Source organism: Oryx dammah, unplaced genomic scaffold (assembly GCF_014754425.2).
Source record: "Oryx dammah isolate SB20612 unplaced genomic scaffold, SCBI_Odam_1.1 HiC_scaffold_2, whole genome shotgun sequence".
Lineage (NCBI taxonomy): Eukaryota > Metazoa > Chordata > Mammalia > Artiodactyla > Bovidae > Oryx > Oryx dammah.
In genome coordinates, this window is record NW_024070186.1 from 87,025,937 (window position 1) to 87,044,478 (window position 18,542).

The window sequence follows — 18,542 nt, forward strand, 5'->3', positions numbered from 1 at the left end:
GCAGTCCAAGAATTAATCCCTTGGGGATATTGAGGGATGGCTGTATATATTTTCTGTCATTTCACAGAGGTAGAGAGAGAGAGAGGTGTGTGTATGTGTTTATTGTCAGAATTTGGCTCATGTGATTATGGGGGCCGGCAAGTCCAAAATCTGTAGGCTAAGTGAGATGCAGGTAAGAATTGAGTTGCAGGTTTTTGAGTTGAAAACTTAGAAACTTATATGTTGCAGTCTGGAGACTAAATTCCTTCTTTTTTGGGAAACCTCAGTCGTTGCTCTTAAGGCCTTCTGATTGCGTGAGAACTACCCATATTATGTAATTTCTTTTACTTAAAGTCGACCGATTGTACGTGTTAAACATATCTTAAAAATACATTTATAGCAACTTCTAGACTAGCGTTTGACTAAAAACTGGTCATTATAATCTAGCCAAGCTAGCACATAAAATTAACTGTCACATCTGTAAATTCTAGGGGATGAGAGCTTCACTGTAGGGGGGTATCTTGGATTCTTAGCCCTCTTAGGACGCTGGGTGAGGCCAGCCCTTCCTCAGCTCTTCCTCTTCTCCATACCCAGGCCCGTAGCTTCAGGTTCTACCTTTAACCAGAGCCTGAAAGTGGGTCTGAAAGTTTTCTTTATTAATGTGTGGAAAGCTTAGAGCAGATTTAGCAACCTCTCTGATGTGGATGGTGTGAATCCCTGCCTCTCATACTCCTCCATAACTTACAAGGGAGCCCTTACAAAACACAAAGCCTCCAGCCCAGATGCCGTGTGCCAGCAGGCATCGTCAGGCTCCTGGGATCGAGCTCTGGCTTTTCCCCTTCCTGGGTACCACCCCTCTCCCCAGCACCTCCAGCCTGTGTCCTGGGGAGGCCTAGCCACCTGCCTGCTGTGGCAGAGGAAGGCCTGGCGGTGACAGCCTGGGCCCTGGGCTCTGCCTTGTGCAGGGGATGATTACAGAATAGTGGAAGGAGGAAAGGATAGACTCTCTCTATCTCGATTCTTAAATCTTAGGGCCTCCTCTTAACTTTTCTACTGGGTGATTATTTTTTGAGAAGTGGCTATCTAGAAGTGTTGGCCCCATCCCCCAAGTGAAGTAAACTTGTATAAATTATCATCTATTGCTGCATAAAAAATTACTCCAGTACTTAGCAGCTTGATGTCACAAATTTTTATTTATCTGGTTGTTACTGTGGTTCAGGGATCCATGAGCAACTTAGCTGGCTGCCTCTGGCTCAGGCTTTCTTATGGGATTGCAGCCGAGCTGTCAGTCAGGGCTACAGTTTCACCTGAAGGCTCCACCGGCAGAGGGTCTGTTGCTAAGATCACAATGAGGTTGTTGTCAGGCTTTGTCGTGTTGGCCTCTTCACAGTGTTGTCTCAATACCTGCAGCTGGCCTCCCCCAGGGCCAACAACCTAGAGAGAGTGAGGAAGCAAGTGCCCAAGAGGAAAGGCGTGGTCTTCTCATACCCTCATCTCAGAAGTGACATCTCATCACTTCTGCAGGGCTCTGCTCACTAAAAGTGAGTCACAGCATCCAGCCTCCACTCAGGGAAGCAGACTACCCAAGGGCATGATGCCTGGAGGTGGAGACCACCAGGACCATCTTCGAGGCTGCTACCACACAAATACATCCTTTTGCCCTAAAGCAAAATCTCTCCTGTTCAATTCTGGCATTAGTTTTGCCTCAAAAATCATATTTGAACATGGAAATAAAGGTGAATGTGAAATGCCAAAAATAAAGTAGCGCTTTTAGGGGATAACATAAAATAGACGTCATACCCTAGTAATTTTTAAATAGAAAATATTCTAAAGAATAATTTGGCAGCATATGTGTAATTTGAAAAATTATAGTGGCAGTTTTGGTATGAAAATTTAAAGATTGATACAGACTTTTAAAAAATTATCCCATGTAGACAAGAACACAAAAAACCAAGGAAGATAATAGTATAAGTTCATTAAAAATATAAAATCAACAAAGTAAGTTAACTTCCTGAATAAAACATAACAGAACGAAACCTAATCCTTTAGGTACCCTGTAGTTTACTGTGACAAACTTTAAATCCATTTTTCCCCCTTCTCTGTTAATAGAATCATAGTTTGGCTTGGTATGGCATTACTGTCAGCTGAAAATCCACCCCCCACACTGCTTTTGTTGTTGTTCAGCTGCTCGGTTGTATCTAACCCTTTGCGACCCCATGGATTGCAGCACACCAGGCTTCGTTGTCATTCACCATCTCCCAGTGTTTGCTCAAACTCTCGTCCACTGAGTTGGTGATGTTATCCAACCATCTTGTCCTCTGTCATCCCCTTCACCGCCCGCCTTCAATCTTTCCCAGCATCAGGGTCTTTCTAATGAGTTCACTCTTTGCATCAGGTGGCCAAAGTATTGGAGCTTCAGCATCAGTCCTTCCAAGAAATATTCAGGGTTGGTTTCCTTTAAGATTGACTGGTTTGATCTCCTTGCTGTCCAAGGGACTCTCAAGAGTCTTCTCCAACAATGCTTCTTTACTCATTTATAAAAGGTATTTCATATAAATGGGATCGCAAAGAGTCGGACACGACTGAGCGACTGAAATGAACTGAACTGAACCAGTTTTTCAATGCACTGAACTTCTAAACACTCAAATAACTTTCAGAAGATAAGCATTTTTAAATGTCAGAAGAGTGAGAAGAGAGTAGATATAGTAGATGTGCACACAAATGAAAGAGGAATAGAGAAGGCAAAGAGACCGCCCCTCCAAACCTAGTCCTGCTCTCCTGGGGTGCACAGCCCAGAGGCAAGATGCGCTCGGAAACAGACTCAGGAAGCCAAGCGCTGGGATGGGCACTGAGCCCCGAGTACTGCTGGAGCCCGGAGGAAGGGGTTTGGGGACAGCTTCCTGGAGAAGGAAATGGACCCTGTCTTGAAGGATGCATTGGAGTCAACCTGTGAGGGAAAAGGAGTGGGCAGGAAGGCATTCCAGGCGGGGGCCTCATGGGTGGGAGGGTGGAGGTGAGGGAGCAGTGAGGTGACCACTGGGGCGCCCAGTGTGTCTGTGGGGAGTTGTCGGCTGAGGGATGGGAGGGTGGGGAGGGGGAGAGGGACAGGCCAGGAGGGGCCTCATGGGGGTAGGAAGCGGCTTTGACTTGACTTGTCAGGGCTTAGCAGTCTCTTAGAGTTTGCTGTGAGTTTGCTGTGAGAACACTCGGCTCATCTGGAGTCTCTCCAGGCCTCACCCCTGTGGTGCCGCCTCTGCCTTTTCCCAGCGGGCTCACCTGTGAGGGCATGGGGGTGGTGGTCAGTGCTCCCCGCTGTCCCCTGACTCTGACCTGACTCCTTGCTTCCCTCCCTGCAGGGGAACACAGGCGTGCTTATGGGCGTGTTTCTGGTGTCCTTCGTCGCCCTGGTGGCCCTGGTCACCGTGCTGTCCGGCATCGGGGTTGGGGAGCGCTGCGGCGTGGGCAGCGGCGGCGTGTACTCCATGATCGCCGCGGTCCTTGGCGGGCAGACGGGAGGCACCATCGGGCTGCTGTATGTCTTTGGACAGGTGAGGCCACCGACCTGTGGAATGGCTTCTCTTGACTTGCTGTCTGCCGCCGCCTTCTCATCCACGTTCCACCTGCCCCCTGGCCCCCACCGCTGACCTGAGAGGCAGGTGGGTGGTTGAGGGAGCTCAAGGTGGAGCCAGGCTCTGGTCCAGGGCCCTGACCCTTAGTCTCCAAGCCTCCTCCTCCTCCACCACCTCTGCATCTGGAGTCCTGCTGCAGGGAGCAGGGAGGTGCGGGCTGGGACCATCCTTACAGCCTGTTCTGAGGAGGGGGTGCACAGCAGTGGCCGGAGCCCGCATGGCAGCTGGGTGGCCTAGTCCCTGGGGCACTTTTACACTGAAAAGGGGACATTTCGCTTGTGCCAGGGACTTCCCGAGAAGCAGACAGTTCTCAAATGAAACAGAGCTCTAGACTCATTGATGGCTTGACGGCCTCAAGAGGGAGGCTGAAAGCCCCTGTGTGGACGCCCTGTCTGAGAAGGAGAATACTAATGAGGGGGCCTCTCACCAGGGTGGACGGAGGCCCTCAGAAAACCACAGAGGAGAGAGAAGTACTGAAGCGTGTTTAGCTAAAACACAGAGATGGTGATCTAGTGCTGAGGAAACAGTGCAGACATTAAGAAGCAGGTCTTTGTGAGGACTTCTTGGACTGAAAAAGGCTTTAATGATGGTGCAAAGGGTGGTGGGTGGCTGAAAAAATAGTTTAAAGAAAAGAATCTGTCTAAGTAAGAGTACAAGGTTCTCCTCAAAGAAAGCATCGGTCCATTCCTTTTATTTTTAAGCAGCAGGGGCAGGATATTGTAGCAAGAATACATCTGATTCTCCAACAGCGCCAAGCTCTGTGTGTGTGTGTATGTGTGTGTGTGGCGGACAGATGTGTGGAAGGCAGACACATGGTCAGTGCACTCTTGAAAACCCCTTGCCTTTATGGAGAAAGATCTTTAAGCAGGGTAGTTTGGGAGGTGAACAATAAGCAATCAGTTTATTTTATTACCCCGGGGATTTATATACTGATTTTTTTTTTTTTTTTTACTTTGTTTTACAGTCAAGCAGGCTGCAAGAGGGACAAACAGCAGTCCTCACTTCCCCTGCTTCCTGGGGTAGACAGAAAGCTCAGCTCTTGAAGCAGACACCACAGACAGGGGGCCAGTGCTAGTGGACGGGAAGCCCTCCGTCCTCATGCCCCCCACCCCCAAAGAGAGGAAGTCTCCTGAATGTGAACTGACTTGGGAGGAAGAGTGATCACAGAGATGTTTTCCGAGGGCAGGCAGCCCCTCTTGAAAAGCCATCGCACTGACAGCCTTGCTTGCTTGCTTTCTGTTGGTTTGGGGCCCAGCCAGAAACATCCGTCCCCTCTGGTCCGTGTCCTCACCACGCCCCTGCTTCTTCTCTGCCTGAGCTGGGCTGGGCTCTCTGACCAGGATGTGGCTGTTTCCATATGCTGCTAGATACAGTGTGCTAACATTTTGTTGAGGATTTTTGCCTCTGTATTATGAAGAATATTGATCTGTAGTTTTCTTGTGATGCTGTTGTCTAGTTTGGGTGTCATGACCATACCGGCCTCATGGAATGAGTTGGGAAATGTTCCCACCTCTTCTGTTTCTGGGAAGAGTTTATGAAGGATTGATGTTAATTCTTCTTTAAACATTTGGGAGAGTTTGGTGGTGAAACCATCTAGTCCTGGGCTTTCCTTTGTAGGAAGTTTTTTGATTGCTAATTCATTTCTCTTTACTAACATAGGCATATTCTGACCTTCTGATTCTTCTTGAGTTTGGTAGTTTATATCTTTCTAGGAATTTGTCCTGTTTATCTAGGTTATCTAATGTTTTGGCATATAATCATTCATAGACTCCCTTATGATCTTTTGTTTTTGTAAGATTGATAGCAGCGGTCTCCCTTTCATTCCTGATTTTAATCATTCGAGTCTTCTTCTTTTGTTGGTCAGTCTAGTTGAAGGTTTGTCTGCAAAGAAGCAATTTTTGGTTTTGTTGCTTTTTTTCTATTCTTTTTCTGACCTCTGTTTCATTTATTTCTGCTCCAATTTCTATTAGTTCTTTCCTTTTGTTTGCTCTGGGTTGAGTTCACTCTTCTTTTTCTAGTTTCTTAAGGTGGAAGGTTAGGTCATTGATTTCAGATCTTTTTCTTCCAGAGAGTGATTAGGGTTTCTGAGGGTCCTCATTCCTGGTTCTTCATTTCAGTTGCTAAGTCGTGTCTAACTCTTTGTGACACCCATGGATTGCAGCACACCAGGCCTCCCCGTCCATCATCAACTCTTGGAGCTTGCTCAAACTCATGTCCATCGAGTCGGTGATGCCATCCAACCATCTCATCCTCTGTTGGCCCCTTCTCCTCCTGTCTTCAATCTTTCCGAGCATCAGGGTGACTGACTTTTCCAGTGAGTCAGTTCTTCACATCAGGTGCCCAAAGTATTAGAGCTGTAGCTTCAACATCAGTCCTTCCAATGAATATTCAGGATTGATTTCCTTTAGGATTGACTGGTTTGATGTCCTTCCAGTCCAAGGGACTCTCAAGGGTCTTCTCCAACACCATAGTTCAAAAGCATCAATTCTTTGGTGCTCAGTTTTCTTTATGGTCCAACTCTCACATCCATACATGACTACTGGAAAAACCATAGCTTTGATTCTTATTAACCCCTAATCCTCTCATGCCAGGGCATGCATGCCCTTACGTATTTTTAGTAATTGTCAGAGGAGATGACAGTTACTTCTGCTTTATTGACTATAAAAAAGCCAAAGCCTTTGACTGTGTGGATCACAACAAACTGGAAAATTCTTCAAGAGATGGGAATACCAGACCACCTTACCTGCCTCCTGAGAAATCTGTATGCAGGTCAAGAAGCAACAGTTGGAACAACAGACTTGTTCCAAATAGGGAAAGGAGTACATCAAGGCTGTATATTGTCACCCTGCTTATTTAACTTATATGCAGAGTACATCATGAGAAATGCCAGATTGGATGAAGCACAAGCTGGAATCAAGATTGCCAGGAGAAATATCAATAACCTCAGATACGCAGATGATTCCACCCTTATGGCAGAAAGCGAAGAAGAACTAAAGAGCCTCTTGATGAAAGTAAAAGAGCAGAGCAAAAAAGTTGGCTTAAAACTCAAACTAAGATCATGGCATCCAATCCAATCACTTTATGGCAAATAGATAGGGAAACAATGGAAACAGTGAGAGACTTTATTTTCTTGGGCTCCAAAATCACTGCAGATGGTGACTGCAGCCATGAAATTAAAAGATGCTTGCTCCTTGGAAGAAAAGCTATGACCAACCTAGACAGCATATTAAAAGGCAGAGACATTCCTTTGCCAACAAAAGTCTATCTACTCAAAGCTATGGTTTTTCCAGTAGTCATATATGGATGTGAAAGTTGGATTATAAGGAAAGCTGAGCACCGAAGAACTGATGCTTTTGAACTGTGGTGTTGGAGAAGACTCTCGAGAGTCCCTTGGACTGCAAGGAGATCAAACCAATCAATCCTAAAGGAAATCAATCCTGAATATTCATTGGAAAGATTGATGTTGAAGTTGAAACTCCAATCCTTTGGCTACCTGATGCAAAGAACTGATTCATTGGAAAAGACCCTATGCTGGGAAAGATTGGGAGCAGGAGGAGAAGGGGACGACAGAGGATGAGATGGTTGGATGGCATCACTGACTTGATGGACATGAGTTTGAGCAAGCTCCGGGAGTTGATGATGAACAGGGAGGCCTGGCGTGCTACAGCGGGATCGCAAAGAGTTGGACGTGACTGAGTGACTGAACTAAACTGAGGAGATGGCCTGTTGTGCCCTGGAGCAGGCTCATCAAACTTCTAAAACGGGCCCGATAGTAAATATTTTAGTTTTTTGTGAGCGTCATCGGTTCCTTTCACGGTGACTCAGCTCTGCTATATAAGTGTGAGAGAAGCCATAGACATTTTGAAGTGGGGATGGCTGTGTGCCAGTTAAACTTTATTCCCCAAACAGGCAGCAGCAGGATTTGGCCAGAGTGCCAAAGTTTGCTGGCCCTTGCCCCAGAGCATCAACATTAAGAAGATACAGACACTTAAAATAATGATTTTTTTTTAAGCCTATGAAACTTTCCATTGCTTTACATCCTTCCAGACCCTTCCCCATTCATCTCTCTGAGACACTGGTGCCAGGCCTATTGTATGTGGAGGAAGTGATGAACTGGGGTCCCTCCTTGCTCCCTGCCCTACTCACCTGAGTGCTTCCTCAGGACTGCTTGCCCTGGACGCATAATATCCAGCTTCAGCTTGCTCTGTCCTGTCTAAAAACATTTATTCATGGCTTACCTGCTGCTCACTAGACTCTGTAAACAATGGAGGACAGGAAGACTCTCCTGGACCCAGTACAGGCTGGGGTTTGTGATGTGAGGGAAAACACATCTATAGGACATATAGCCTACCAACTCAAACCTTAAACTAGGGGTTTCATGTGAGAAGAGGAGGGGTGTGGAGAGACAGCTCTATCTTCTAGGTAGATTTCTTTCTGGAAAGAAAAATGCCTATGACTGTGAAAATGCAATTTTTTTTAAAAAAGCAAATGCTTTCAAAGGGAGGAGTTATACCCTGAAAATATAGTGAGTGACACCCTCTGATTCCTGTGTCAGAGGGTTAGGAGTTCTCTGTAGAGGACCAAAGAGAAAAAGGAATGCTTGTGATTCTAAACTTTAAGAGGAGATAAAACACAATTTTTAATATAGTAAAGTTTGGGGAGATTTACACATTAAACAAATCGAAAGGGATATTTTCTAGTGAAGAGGAGCTTCACGGTTGGAAGGTAGACCATGTCTGAGGTGGTTGGATTGCTCTGGGCAAGGGCTGGCAGCCGCTGTTGTGTACACCTCTCCCTAGGGGAGCCCAGAGCCCAGGCCAGGCCTGCGCTCGCCGGCAGTGATCGGGCCGTGGGGGAGCCTTGTGTCCTAGAGGCACTGTGCCCAGATGCAGTTTTTGCATAAACAGAATAATACTCTAAATATGTTTGTTTTTATTTTCCTTAAATTTCTTTAAAATTGCAAAATGATGTGCATTGTAACCAGTTAGCATATCCGAGATAATGGAGATGAAAAGGTCGTTTCCCTACCCTCCTATGGTAACCAGCGTGAACACCAAGTGTCCTGTTCAGCACCTTCCCTTGTGTTCACTGACGTGAATTTATGGATGTTTGAAGCACTTGCTTGATTTTACAAAGATGGAAACCAATTCCATAACCTATTCTATGACTTGTATTTATCACTGAACAAGAAGTCATTGATATTCTGCTAGGTCAGTGCCTTGAAGTCATGCTTTTAAACTGGTTGCTTAGTATTGTATGATACGGATATAGTGTAATTCATGGTACATTCATTCTCTAGTCATTGTTTTACTGTCTTATGTAAGAGTAGTTTTATTCCTTTTCTCACTTCTAAAAGTCTATATTTTGGTACTATCTCTTCTTAATCAGACTGTCGAGTGTTTATGTATTTTATTGATCTCAAAAAAGAAAAAATCAGCTTTGTTCTTTGTATACCTTCGTTTTTTCCTTTCATTTTATTAATTTCACATATCCTTTTATTAAATATTTCTTCTGACTATCTTTGTATTTATATTGATTTTATATTGATTCTTAATACTTTGTTAATGTATTTTTAAACTATTAAAGAAAATTAGAGTGGTAGTTTCCCCCCTTCTGAATGCAGGATTAATGTGCTTCTCAAGTTCTAGAATAAATCTGTTTTATTGCTTTCTAGATAATTTGAAATTTAAAAAATTTCTCCTTATTTTGCCAACATGGCTTAAATTTATTTCTGTTCTATTTTCCCCCTTGTTGATTTGGAAGTTCTACTATGCTTTTCATTCTTTGGATAGTTACTATCTGCTTTTAGAAGTGGTAATTACATTTTTCTATACTTCCCAAACAAAAACATTACTTATCAGCTCCTCCACATACCAAATATGAAATCTCTGATACTTTTACCTACATTCCATAGTTACTCTTACCTCTTACCCTCAAATCCTTAGGTTTTTGAGAAGATGATTTAATTTTGAACTGTCAAAACTTTCCCCTAAAAGTAAATCTCTTCAGTTTCAAGAATCTTTATTTATAACTTGGTTGCAAATTTCCAGCAACAGTACCATCATCTATTTAGCACTCAGTTCAGTTCAATTCAGTCACTCAGTTGTGTCCAACTCTTTACAACTCCATGAATCACAGCACGCCAGGCCTCCCTGTCTATCACCAAATACTGGAGTTCACTCAAACTCATGTCCATAGAGTCGGTGATGCCATCCAGCCATCTCATCCTCTGTCGTCCCCTTCTCCTCTTGCCCCCAATCCCTCCCAGCATCAGGGTCTTTTCCAATGAGTCAACTCTTCACATGAGGTGGCCAAAGTATTGGAGTTTCATCTTCAGCATCAGTCCCTCCAATGAACACCCAGGACTGATGTCCTTTAGGATGGACTGGTTGGATCTCCTTGCAGTCCAAGGGACTCTCAAGAGTCTTCTCCAACACCACACTTCAAAAGCATCAATTCTTTGGTGCTCAGCTTTCTTCACAGTCCAACTCTCACATCCACACATGACCACTGGAAAAACCATAGCCTTGACTAGACAGATCTTTGTTGGCAAAGTAATATCTCTGCTTTTGAATATGCTATCTAGGTTGGTCATAACTTTTCTTCCAAGGAGTAAGCGTCTTTTAATTTCATGGCTGCAATCTCCATCTGCAGTGATTTTGGAGCCCCCCAAAATAAAGTCTGACACTGATTCCACTGTTTCCTCATCTATTTCCCATGAAGTGATGGGACCAGATGCCATGATCTTCGTTTTCTGAATGTTGAGCTTTAAGACAACTTTTTCACTCTCCTCTTTCACTTTCATCAAGAGGCTTTTTAGTTCCTCTTCACTTTCTGCCATAGGGTGGTGTCATCTGCATATCTGAAGTTATTGATATTTCTCCCAGCAATCTTGATTCCAGCTTGTGTTTCTTCCAGCCCAGCGTTTCTCATGATGTACTCTGCATATAAGTTAAATAAGCAGGGTGACAATATACATCCTTGATGTACTCCTTTTCCTATTTGGAACCAGTCTGTTGTTCCATGTCCAGTTCTAACTGTTGCTTCCTGACCTGCATACAGATTTCTCAAGAGGCAGGTCAGGTGGTCTGGTATTCTCACCTCTCTTAGAATTTTCCACAGTTTATTGTGATCCACACAGTCAAAGGCTTTGGCATAGTCAATAAAGCAGAAATAGATGTTTTTCTGGAACTCTCTTTTTCAATGATCCAGCAGATATTGGCAATTTGATCTCTGGTTCCTCTCCCTTTTCTAAAACCAGCTTGAACATCAGGATGTTCACGGTTCACATATTGCTGAAGCCTGGCTTGGAGAATTTTGAGCATTACTTTACTAGTGTTTGAGATGAGTGTGATTGTGCGGTAGTTTGAGCATTCTTTGGCATTGCCTTTCTTTGGGATTGGAATGAAAAGTGACCTTTTCCAGTCCTGTGGCCACTGCTGAGTTTTCCACATTTGCTGGCATATTGAGTGCAACACTTTCACAGCATCATCTTTGAGGATTTGAAATAGCTCAAGTGGAATTCCATCACCTCCACTAGCTTTGTTCGTAGTGATGCTTCCTAAGGCCCACTTGACTTCACATTCCAGGATGTCTGGCTCTAGGTGAGTGATCACACCATCGTGATTATCTGGGTCGTGAAGATCTTTTTTGTGCAGATCTTCTGTGTATTCTTGCCACCTCTTCTTAATATCTTCTGCTTCTGTTAGGTCTGTGGTGAGCCCATTTTTGTGTGAAATGTTCCATATGACGTTGGAAGAAAGTGCTGCTTATTTTTTGCTCATTTCTAAGTTTTAGATAATTTAAAAAATAATAGTAACACATTCAAAGAAATAGAGAAAACTCTGTGGTTTGCTTCAGTGGCCTCTAAGGCTCTGAGCTAGGACCCCACACACCTTGTGTTGGTGTTCTCTTTTTAGTTCTTCACAGGGGAGTCTCAAGGTCTCTTTGGCCCAAAGTCCCATCTTCTTCCTCCCATAGTCTTTTCATGTTAGTTACCACTGATAATCGTTCTCCCCTGTGGATGGTGGGAGAGATGTAGGCAAGAAGGAAGGGGGCCCCAGGAAGGGCTCCTGGGGGAGAAGGGCTCTAACCCCCTTGCTGCTTTCTGGGTGTTGAATTTCAAAGGTGAGCGGGGCCCTGAGTGCTGGGCAGCCCTGAGGCTTTTTTTTTTTTTTTCCTTGGTGACTCTTCCTACCTGGAGATGCCTGTCAGTGTGTTGCAGGTGCCATGTACATCACCGGCTTCGCTGAATCCGTTTCGGATCTGCTGAGTCTCAGGAATATCTGGGCTGTGCGAGGAATTTCAGTCGCCGTGCTTCTGGCCTTGCTGGGGATTAACCTAGCAGGTGTCAAATGGATAATCCGTCTCCAGCTGCTGCTTCTGCTCCTGCTCGCCGTGTCCACCCTGGACTTTGTGGTGGGCTCTTTCACACACCTGGACCCAGGTAAGCCTTTGGGAGTTCAGTCGCAGGCCTTAGCGGGGTCTGCACTGCTTCCTAGGTGCTGGTAGGTCTGAGTATGCAGAATAACCCCTGATAGCCTTTGCCTGCAGTGAGCATGTGCTGTGCCTGGAGCAGGTGAGAGTGTGTCCTGGTGCAGCTTCTCTTCACATAGACATCTTCCATTGTACATTGTTTTTTTTAATTTGCTTTCTGTTAGAAAAAAAGAAAATTTAGATAAGGGAAAGAATAATGTAGAACTGGATTAGACAAAGATAAATTCTTGATAGGAATTGTAGATAAACGGATTTGGGAGTAGGGAAGGTAATAGATTTTATCTGTCTTATTTTCTTTAAAAAAAGGACTTGATGCAAACATAACAAATGTTAACAATTGTCATTTCTGGGAAATGCAGACAGATGTATGTTTGATTATCTAGTTTTCAATATTGATTTTTTTAAAAAAATATGAATGCACTAAGCTTAAAGAAAGAAACAGCTGGATATTCTTTTGCACCATTTGGAAATGGTGTCATATATTGGTAATCAATCAATCACTGTTTAATCCTGGGTTTTCTGCAGCCTTGATGATGCCTGGCAACTCTAATCCTAGTTCCTATGTTTGAGTTAGAGTCTGTTACCCAAAATGTCCATAACTGTATCAATAGCTTTGTGATTTGGGATGGTTTGGCGTCAGAAGTCTTTGTTTCTCTCCTCGGATGCTGTAGGAAAAAGATATTTCACACTTTGGGGACTTTGTATTTTTACGGCAATAGTGACTGGACATCTGTGTTGGAATATGGACAGAGAGAGGGCAGTGGAGCCCCTAGCTGTGTTAACAAAGAAAAAGGAAAGGAATCAGGAGCAGAGACCAGCCATCTCTAATGGTGGTGGCGGCGACGGCACTATATCGTATGAACACTTCTGTGCCAGGCATTTTGGCTAGCACCTCCCAGGGCTTATCTCATTATCATAAACTCATGGAGGAGAAACCATTACACTCCTTTTACAGATGAGGAAAGTGGGGATTATATAGCTTATAGTAACACTTGGCAGAGCCGAGTATGAAATGGATCTGTTTGATGGTAAAGCTGTGCTCTTCCCTGAGATGGGAATAGTACCACCGTCTGTCTGTGGTATTGGCTCTGCTTTTTCCCTTCCAGGCTGCCCCTGGGGTGTATTCTAAACAGTCTCGTCTTTCATAAAAGTGTTGTTTGTGGGAAGGTGAGAAATCAGTTGGAACACCCTGATCTAGCCTTTTGCTTTTTCATACGTTAAGATTCATTTGTGGGAAAATAGTCACTCGCCTGAGTTCCTGGAATGCCCCCTACCCTCTGGCCTCCTGGTCCATCCCCCAGAAGCTCCAGACTGCCCCATGATCCAGCATCTGAAGTTTTGACCCCTGTACAGTGCGGGACACCCAGGGCCCACTCCAGTGCTGAGGGCCAATGCAGTGTCCAGACTGATCACCTCTAGCCTGAGCTTTGCAGCTTCCCAAACATCTGCAGCATCTCCTTTGGAGAGAAGGAGTGATTTTTTTTTCCTGGCTTTGCACCATGCTGCTGAGACAGCCCACATCCTGAGAGAGACCTGCTGGCTGTTTGGCCATCAAACTGTCAGTAAAGAAGAGAGAGAATGTATTCCAGCCGCTTTGCCTGGGTCCTTTCCCCACATTGATATGGTTGCTGAAAGAGCATAAGTAGTTAAATTGCAAAGTGATGCTGCTGGCTTCTATGAAACTTCAGTAGGCTGAAGTATTTGCCTTCCTGATTAGAAGTTTTCTTGGCTACCCTTCTGACTTACTCCCGGTATTTCTCTTTCCTTCTGGTCAGTACATTACCAGGGTGTAGTGTGAAATGAAATTTATTTTCAATCATTCCCATAGCAACTGGCCCCTCTAGAATCTGTTTTTGGTATCACTAGTGTTTTATATGGGCTACTTTCTTTGCAGTTAAAAATCTGAACTGAAACTAGACCATAAACCTTCAGAATGGATTTCACAGAATGATTGCAACTCTTTTTTAAAAAAAGAAAAAAGAAAAAATGATGTACGCATAGACATTAAAAAAAAAACACAAACAAACCAAAACTGGAAAAGCAACTGGAGGGAACTAAGCCCAGGTGTTAACAGTGGTCTTCTGCTGAGGTTATAGGCGGCTGTATTATCTTATTTCAACTTTTCCTTCAATTGGTTCAGTCAGTCAGTTCAGTCGCTCAGTCGTGTCCGACTCTTTATGACCCCATGAATCGCAGCACACCAGGCCTCCCTGTCCATCACTATCTCCCAGAGTTCACTCAAACTCACGTCCCTCGAGTCGGTGATGCCATCCAGCCATCTCATCCTCGGTCGTCCCCTTCTCCTCCTGCCCCCAATCCCTCCCAGCATCAGAGTCTTTTCCAATGAGTCAACTCTTCACATGAGGTGGCCAAAGTACTGGAGTTTCAGCTTTAGCATCATTCCTTCCAAAGAACACGCAGGGTTAGTGCTACTTAAAAAAAAACAACAACAGACTTTAGTTTTTAGAGCAGTTTTAGGTTTATAGAAAATTAGGGGTCAGGGAGCCGGGTGGGCTGCTGTCTGTGGGGTCGCACAGAGTCAGACACGACTGAAGCGACTTAGCAGCAGCAGCACATAGTACAGAAGTCACTGGATTACCAAGTGGCTCAGGAGTAAAGAATCTACCTGCTAATGCAAGAGCCACAGTAGACATGGGTTTGATCCCAGGGTTGGGAAGATACCCTGGAGGAAGAAATGGCAACCCACTCCAGTATTCTTGTCTGGAGTATTCCGTGGACAGAGAAGCTGAGCGGGCTTCTGTCCATGGGGTTGGAGGGTTGGATACAACGGAGCATGTATACTACGCAATGCAACAGAAGTCTCCATATCCTTTCTGTCTCCTTTCCCTACCGGTTTCCCCTATGACACCCTGCATCAGTATGCTTGTTATCACTGGTGAACCAATAGTGACACATTTTATTAACTAAGGCCCATGGTTTAGATGAGGGTTCATCCTTTGTGTTTATAGTTCTATAGGTTTTGACAAATATATATTGATATGTATCCATCATTATGAGGAGGGCACGGCAACTCACTCCAGTATTCTTACCTGGAGAATCTCATGGACAGAGTAGCCTGGAGGTCTACAGTCCACTGGGTCACAACGAGTTGGACACGCCTGAAGTGACTTTGCACGCATGCATGCATGCGTCATTACAGTATCAGGCAGAATAGTTTTAATGCCTGAAATATTTCATCTATTTCATTTCCTTTTATCTCTACTCCTGAATTCCTGGCAACCTAATGAATTCACCGATCTTTTCAGTACCTCTATATTTTGCCTCTCCCAGAGTACCATATAGTTGAAATCATACAGTATGCAGCTTTTTCAGCCTGCCTTTTTACACTAAGCATTCAAGGTTTCTCCATGTATTTTTGTGCCTCGATAGCTCATATCTTTCTATTACTGAATAATATTCCATTGAGTAGGTATACTACAGACTTGTTTGTGTGTTTTGAGGTTTCTTTTTTTTTTTTTGGTCCATTCACCTATTGAAGGACATTTTTGTCACTTCCAATTTTGGCAATTACGAAGTCTTAGACTTCTATGTACACTTGTGTGAAGGTTTTTATGAAGATATAATGTTTAAAACCATTTGAATAAATACCTAGGAGCATGGTTGCTAGATCATATGGTAAGACCTTTGTAAACATTGCCAGACTGTCTTCCAAAGTGGCTGTGGCATTTTGCATTCACATTAGCAACAAATGAGAGTTGTTATTGTTCCCACATCCTCATCAGCATTTGGTGGTTTCTTGGATTTTAGCTATTCTGGGAGGGGCGTATTGATATCTATTGTTGTTTTAATTTGCAGCTCCCTAAGAATATGAGAAGGCAATGGCAACCCCCTCCAGTACTCTTGCCTGGAAAATCCCAAGGGCGGAAGAGCCTGGTGGGCTGCAGTCCATGGGGTCACAAAGAGTCAGACACGACTGAGTGACTTCACTTTCCCTTTTCACTTTCATACATTGGAAAAGGAAATGGCAACCCACTCCAGTGTTCTTGCCTGGAGAATCCCAGGGACGGCGGAGCCTGGTGGGCTGCCGTCTGTGGGGTCGCACAGAGTCAGACATGACTGAAGCGACTTAGCAGCAGCAAGAATATGATATTGAGCCTGTTTTCATATGCTCATTTGACATCTGTATATGTTCTTCAGTGAGGTGTCTTTTGCCTATTTTTTGGGTTGTTTTCTTATCATTGAGTTTTAAGAAATCTTTGTATATTTTGGATCCTTTATCAGATATATATTTTGCAAATATTTTTCCCAGGCTGTGGCTTGTCTTTTCATTCTTTTAACAGAGCCTTCTATAGAGCTGCTGCTGCTGCTAAGTCACTTCAGTCGTATCCAATTCTGTGTGACCCCATAGACGGCAGCCCACTAGGCTTCCTGATCCCTGGGATTCTCCAGGCAAGAACACTGGAGTGGGTTGCCATTTCCTTCTCCAATGCATGAAAATGAAAAGTGAAACTGAAGTCGCTCAGTCGAGGCCGACTCTTGGTGATCCCATGGACTGCAGCTCACTAGGCTCCTCCATCCATGGGATTTTCCAGGCAAGAGTACTGGAGTAGGGTGCCATTGAGCAGATGTTTTTAATTGTAATGAAGTCTAACGTTAGTTTTTCCTTCTTTCTCAGATCATGGTCTTGGTGGTGTATTTAAAAACTCACTATTAAACCCAAGGTCACCTAGATTATCTATGTTATCTTCTAGAAGGTTTATAATTTTGTGTTTTACATTTAGGTCTGTGATCCATTTTGAGTTAATTTTTGTGGAATGTATAAGCTGAGTATCTCAATTTTTTTGGCATGTGGATGTCCAGTCGTTCTAGCACCATTTGTTAAAAAGACTATCCTATTTTCACTGAACTGTGTTTGATCCTTTGCAAAAGATCAGTTGACTGTATTTGCATGGGTCTGTTTCTGGGCTCTTTATTCTGTTTCCTTGCTTTACTTATCTGTTTTCCAGTATCCCTCTTTTTGGATTCTTATAGCTGTACAGTGAGTCTTGAAGGTGGGTAATGTCAGTCCTCCAACTTTGTCCTTTTTCACTAGTATTATTTTTAAGGTCAGGAAAAACAATTTTTTAAAATATGCTTAAAAGTCTTTCTTTCTCTTTCTTTCAACATAAATGACTTTAAAAAGCCAAACAATCATAAATGTATAAAGAAAAAAGGTAAAACTTAAAAAAAAAAAAAATCCATTTCCCCACTCTGCTCTCCAGAGGGAGATTGGTAGATATTTGTTATTTATTGTTGCTGAACAGATTACGCCCAGATTTAGTGGCACAAAGCAACAATAAGCATTTATTATTTCTTGCCTTTTTTGTGGGCTGGGAATTTGGGTATGGTTTGGTTGATGGTTCTGGCTCAGGTTTTCTCATGAGGTTCAGGGACTGCAGACTTATTAAAGCTTAGCTGGAGCTGGAGGATCTGGGTGGCAAGCTGGTATTGGTTGCTGGCAGGAGGCCTCAGTTCCTCTCCATGTGGTCCTTTCCAAAGAGCTGTTTGAGTGTCCTCGAGTCATGAGGTAACTGGATTCCCCAAGGACAGACAAGAGAGAGAATGAGCAAGAGAGAGCGTGTGCAAGAGAGAGCCATCCTTTTTATGACCTAGCCTCAGAAATCCCATAGCAGCACTTTTACCACAAACTGTTAGAAGTGAGTGACTTAGTCTGGCCCTCATTCAAAGGGAGGGGATTTAGTTTCTTACCTTTTGAATGGAGAAGTGTCAAAGGATTTTGTGGACACATTTCAAAACCACAGTAGTTAATTTTAAAATCAGAAAACAAATACACTTGTCAAATTTTACTTTTCCTTTTATTTCAAAGTTAATGTTTTATGTTGTAAATTAAAAAAAATTTTGAAATATAAAGTAAAAAGTGAAAATATTTTCCCCTTACTCCATTCTCCCACTCCATTCCCAGAGGGAGATTGTGACTATCTTTCCAGTCTATTTTCTACACATGTACAAGCGTATATGCACGTGTTTACATACATAAACATGTAAATGTAGTTCTTTGTAAAAATGTAATTCTATATTGTTTTGCTACACTTCTTTTCCCACCCAATAATATACCACAGACACGCTGCAATGGCAGTACATTTAGGATTCCCTTGTTCTCTTATGACACCTGCAGAGTATTCCATATCCATATAAAACATTAATTTATTGATAGATATTTAGGTTTTCACAGTTTGTTGTTATTACATGTTGCCAACATGAATATCCTTGTACAAAATTTGAAGGATTATTTCTGGAGGATCAAGTCTTATCAGTAGAACTCATAGGACAAAGATGAAGCACACTATTTTATTAGGTACTACCGAATGGCCTTGTAATAATGTTGTTCCTTTCTGAACACCTAGTAATAGTATATAAGAGTTCTTCCCCATACTCTTGACAGTATTGGATATGTTCAGTCTTTTAAATTTCTGCCAT

At 43.5% G+C, this 18,542-nt stretch overlaps 1 protein-coding gene across 1 annotated transcript in view; it reads left to right on the forward strand.

The window, feature by feature from the left end:
- The window catches only part of SLC12A8 (solute carrier family 12 member 8), a 126,964-nt gene that overhangs the window by 6,719 nt on the left and 101,703 nt on the right, over positions 1-18,542 (forward strand). The window contains exons 4-5 of the mRNA XM_040265537.1: positions 3,336-3,527; positions 11,823-12,054. Coding sequence (XP_040121471.1) covers positions 3,336-3,527; positions 11,823-12,054 — 424 coding nt within the window. The remainder of the gene's footprint in view (positions 1-3,335; positions 3,528-11,822; positions 12,055-18,542) is intronic.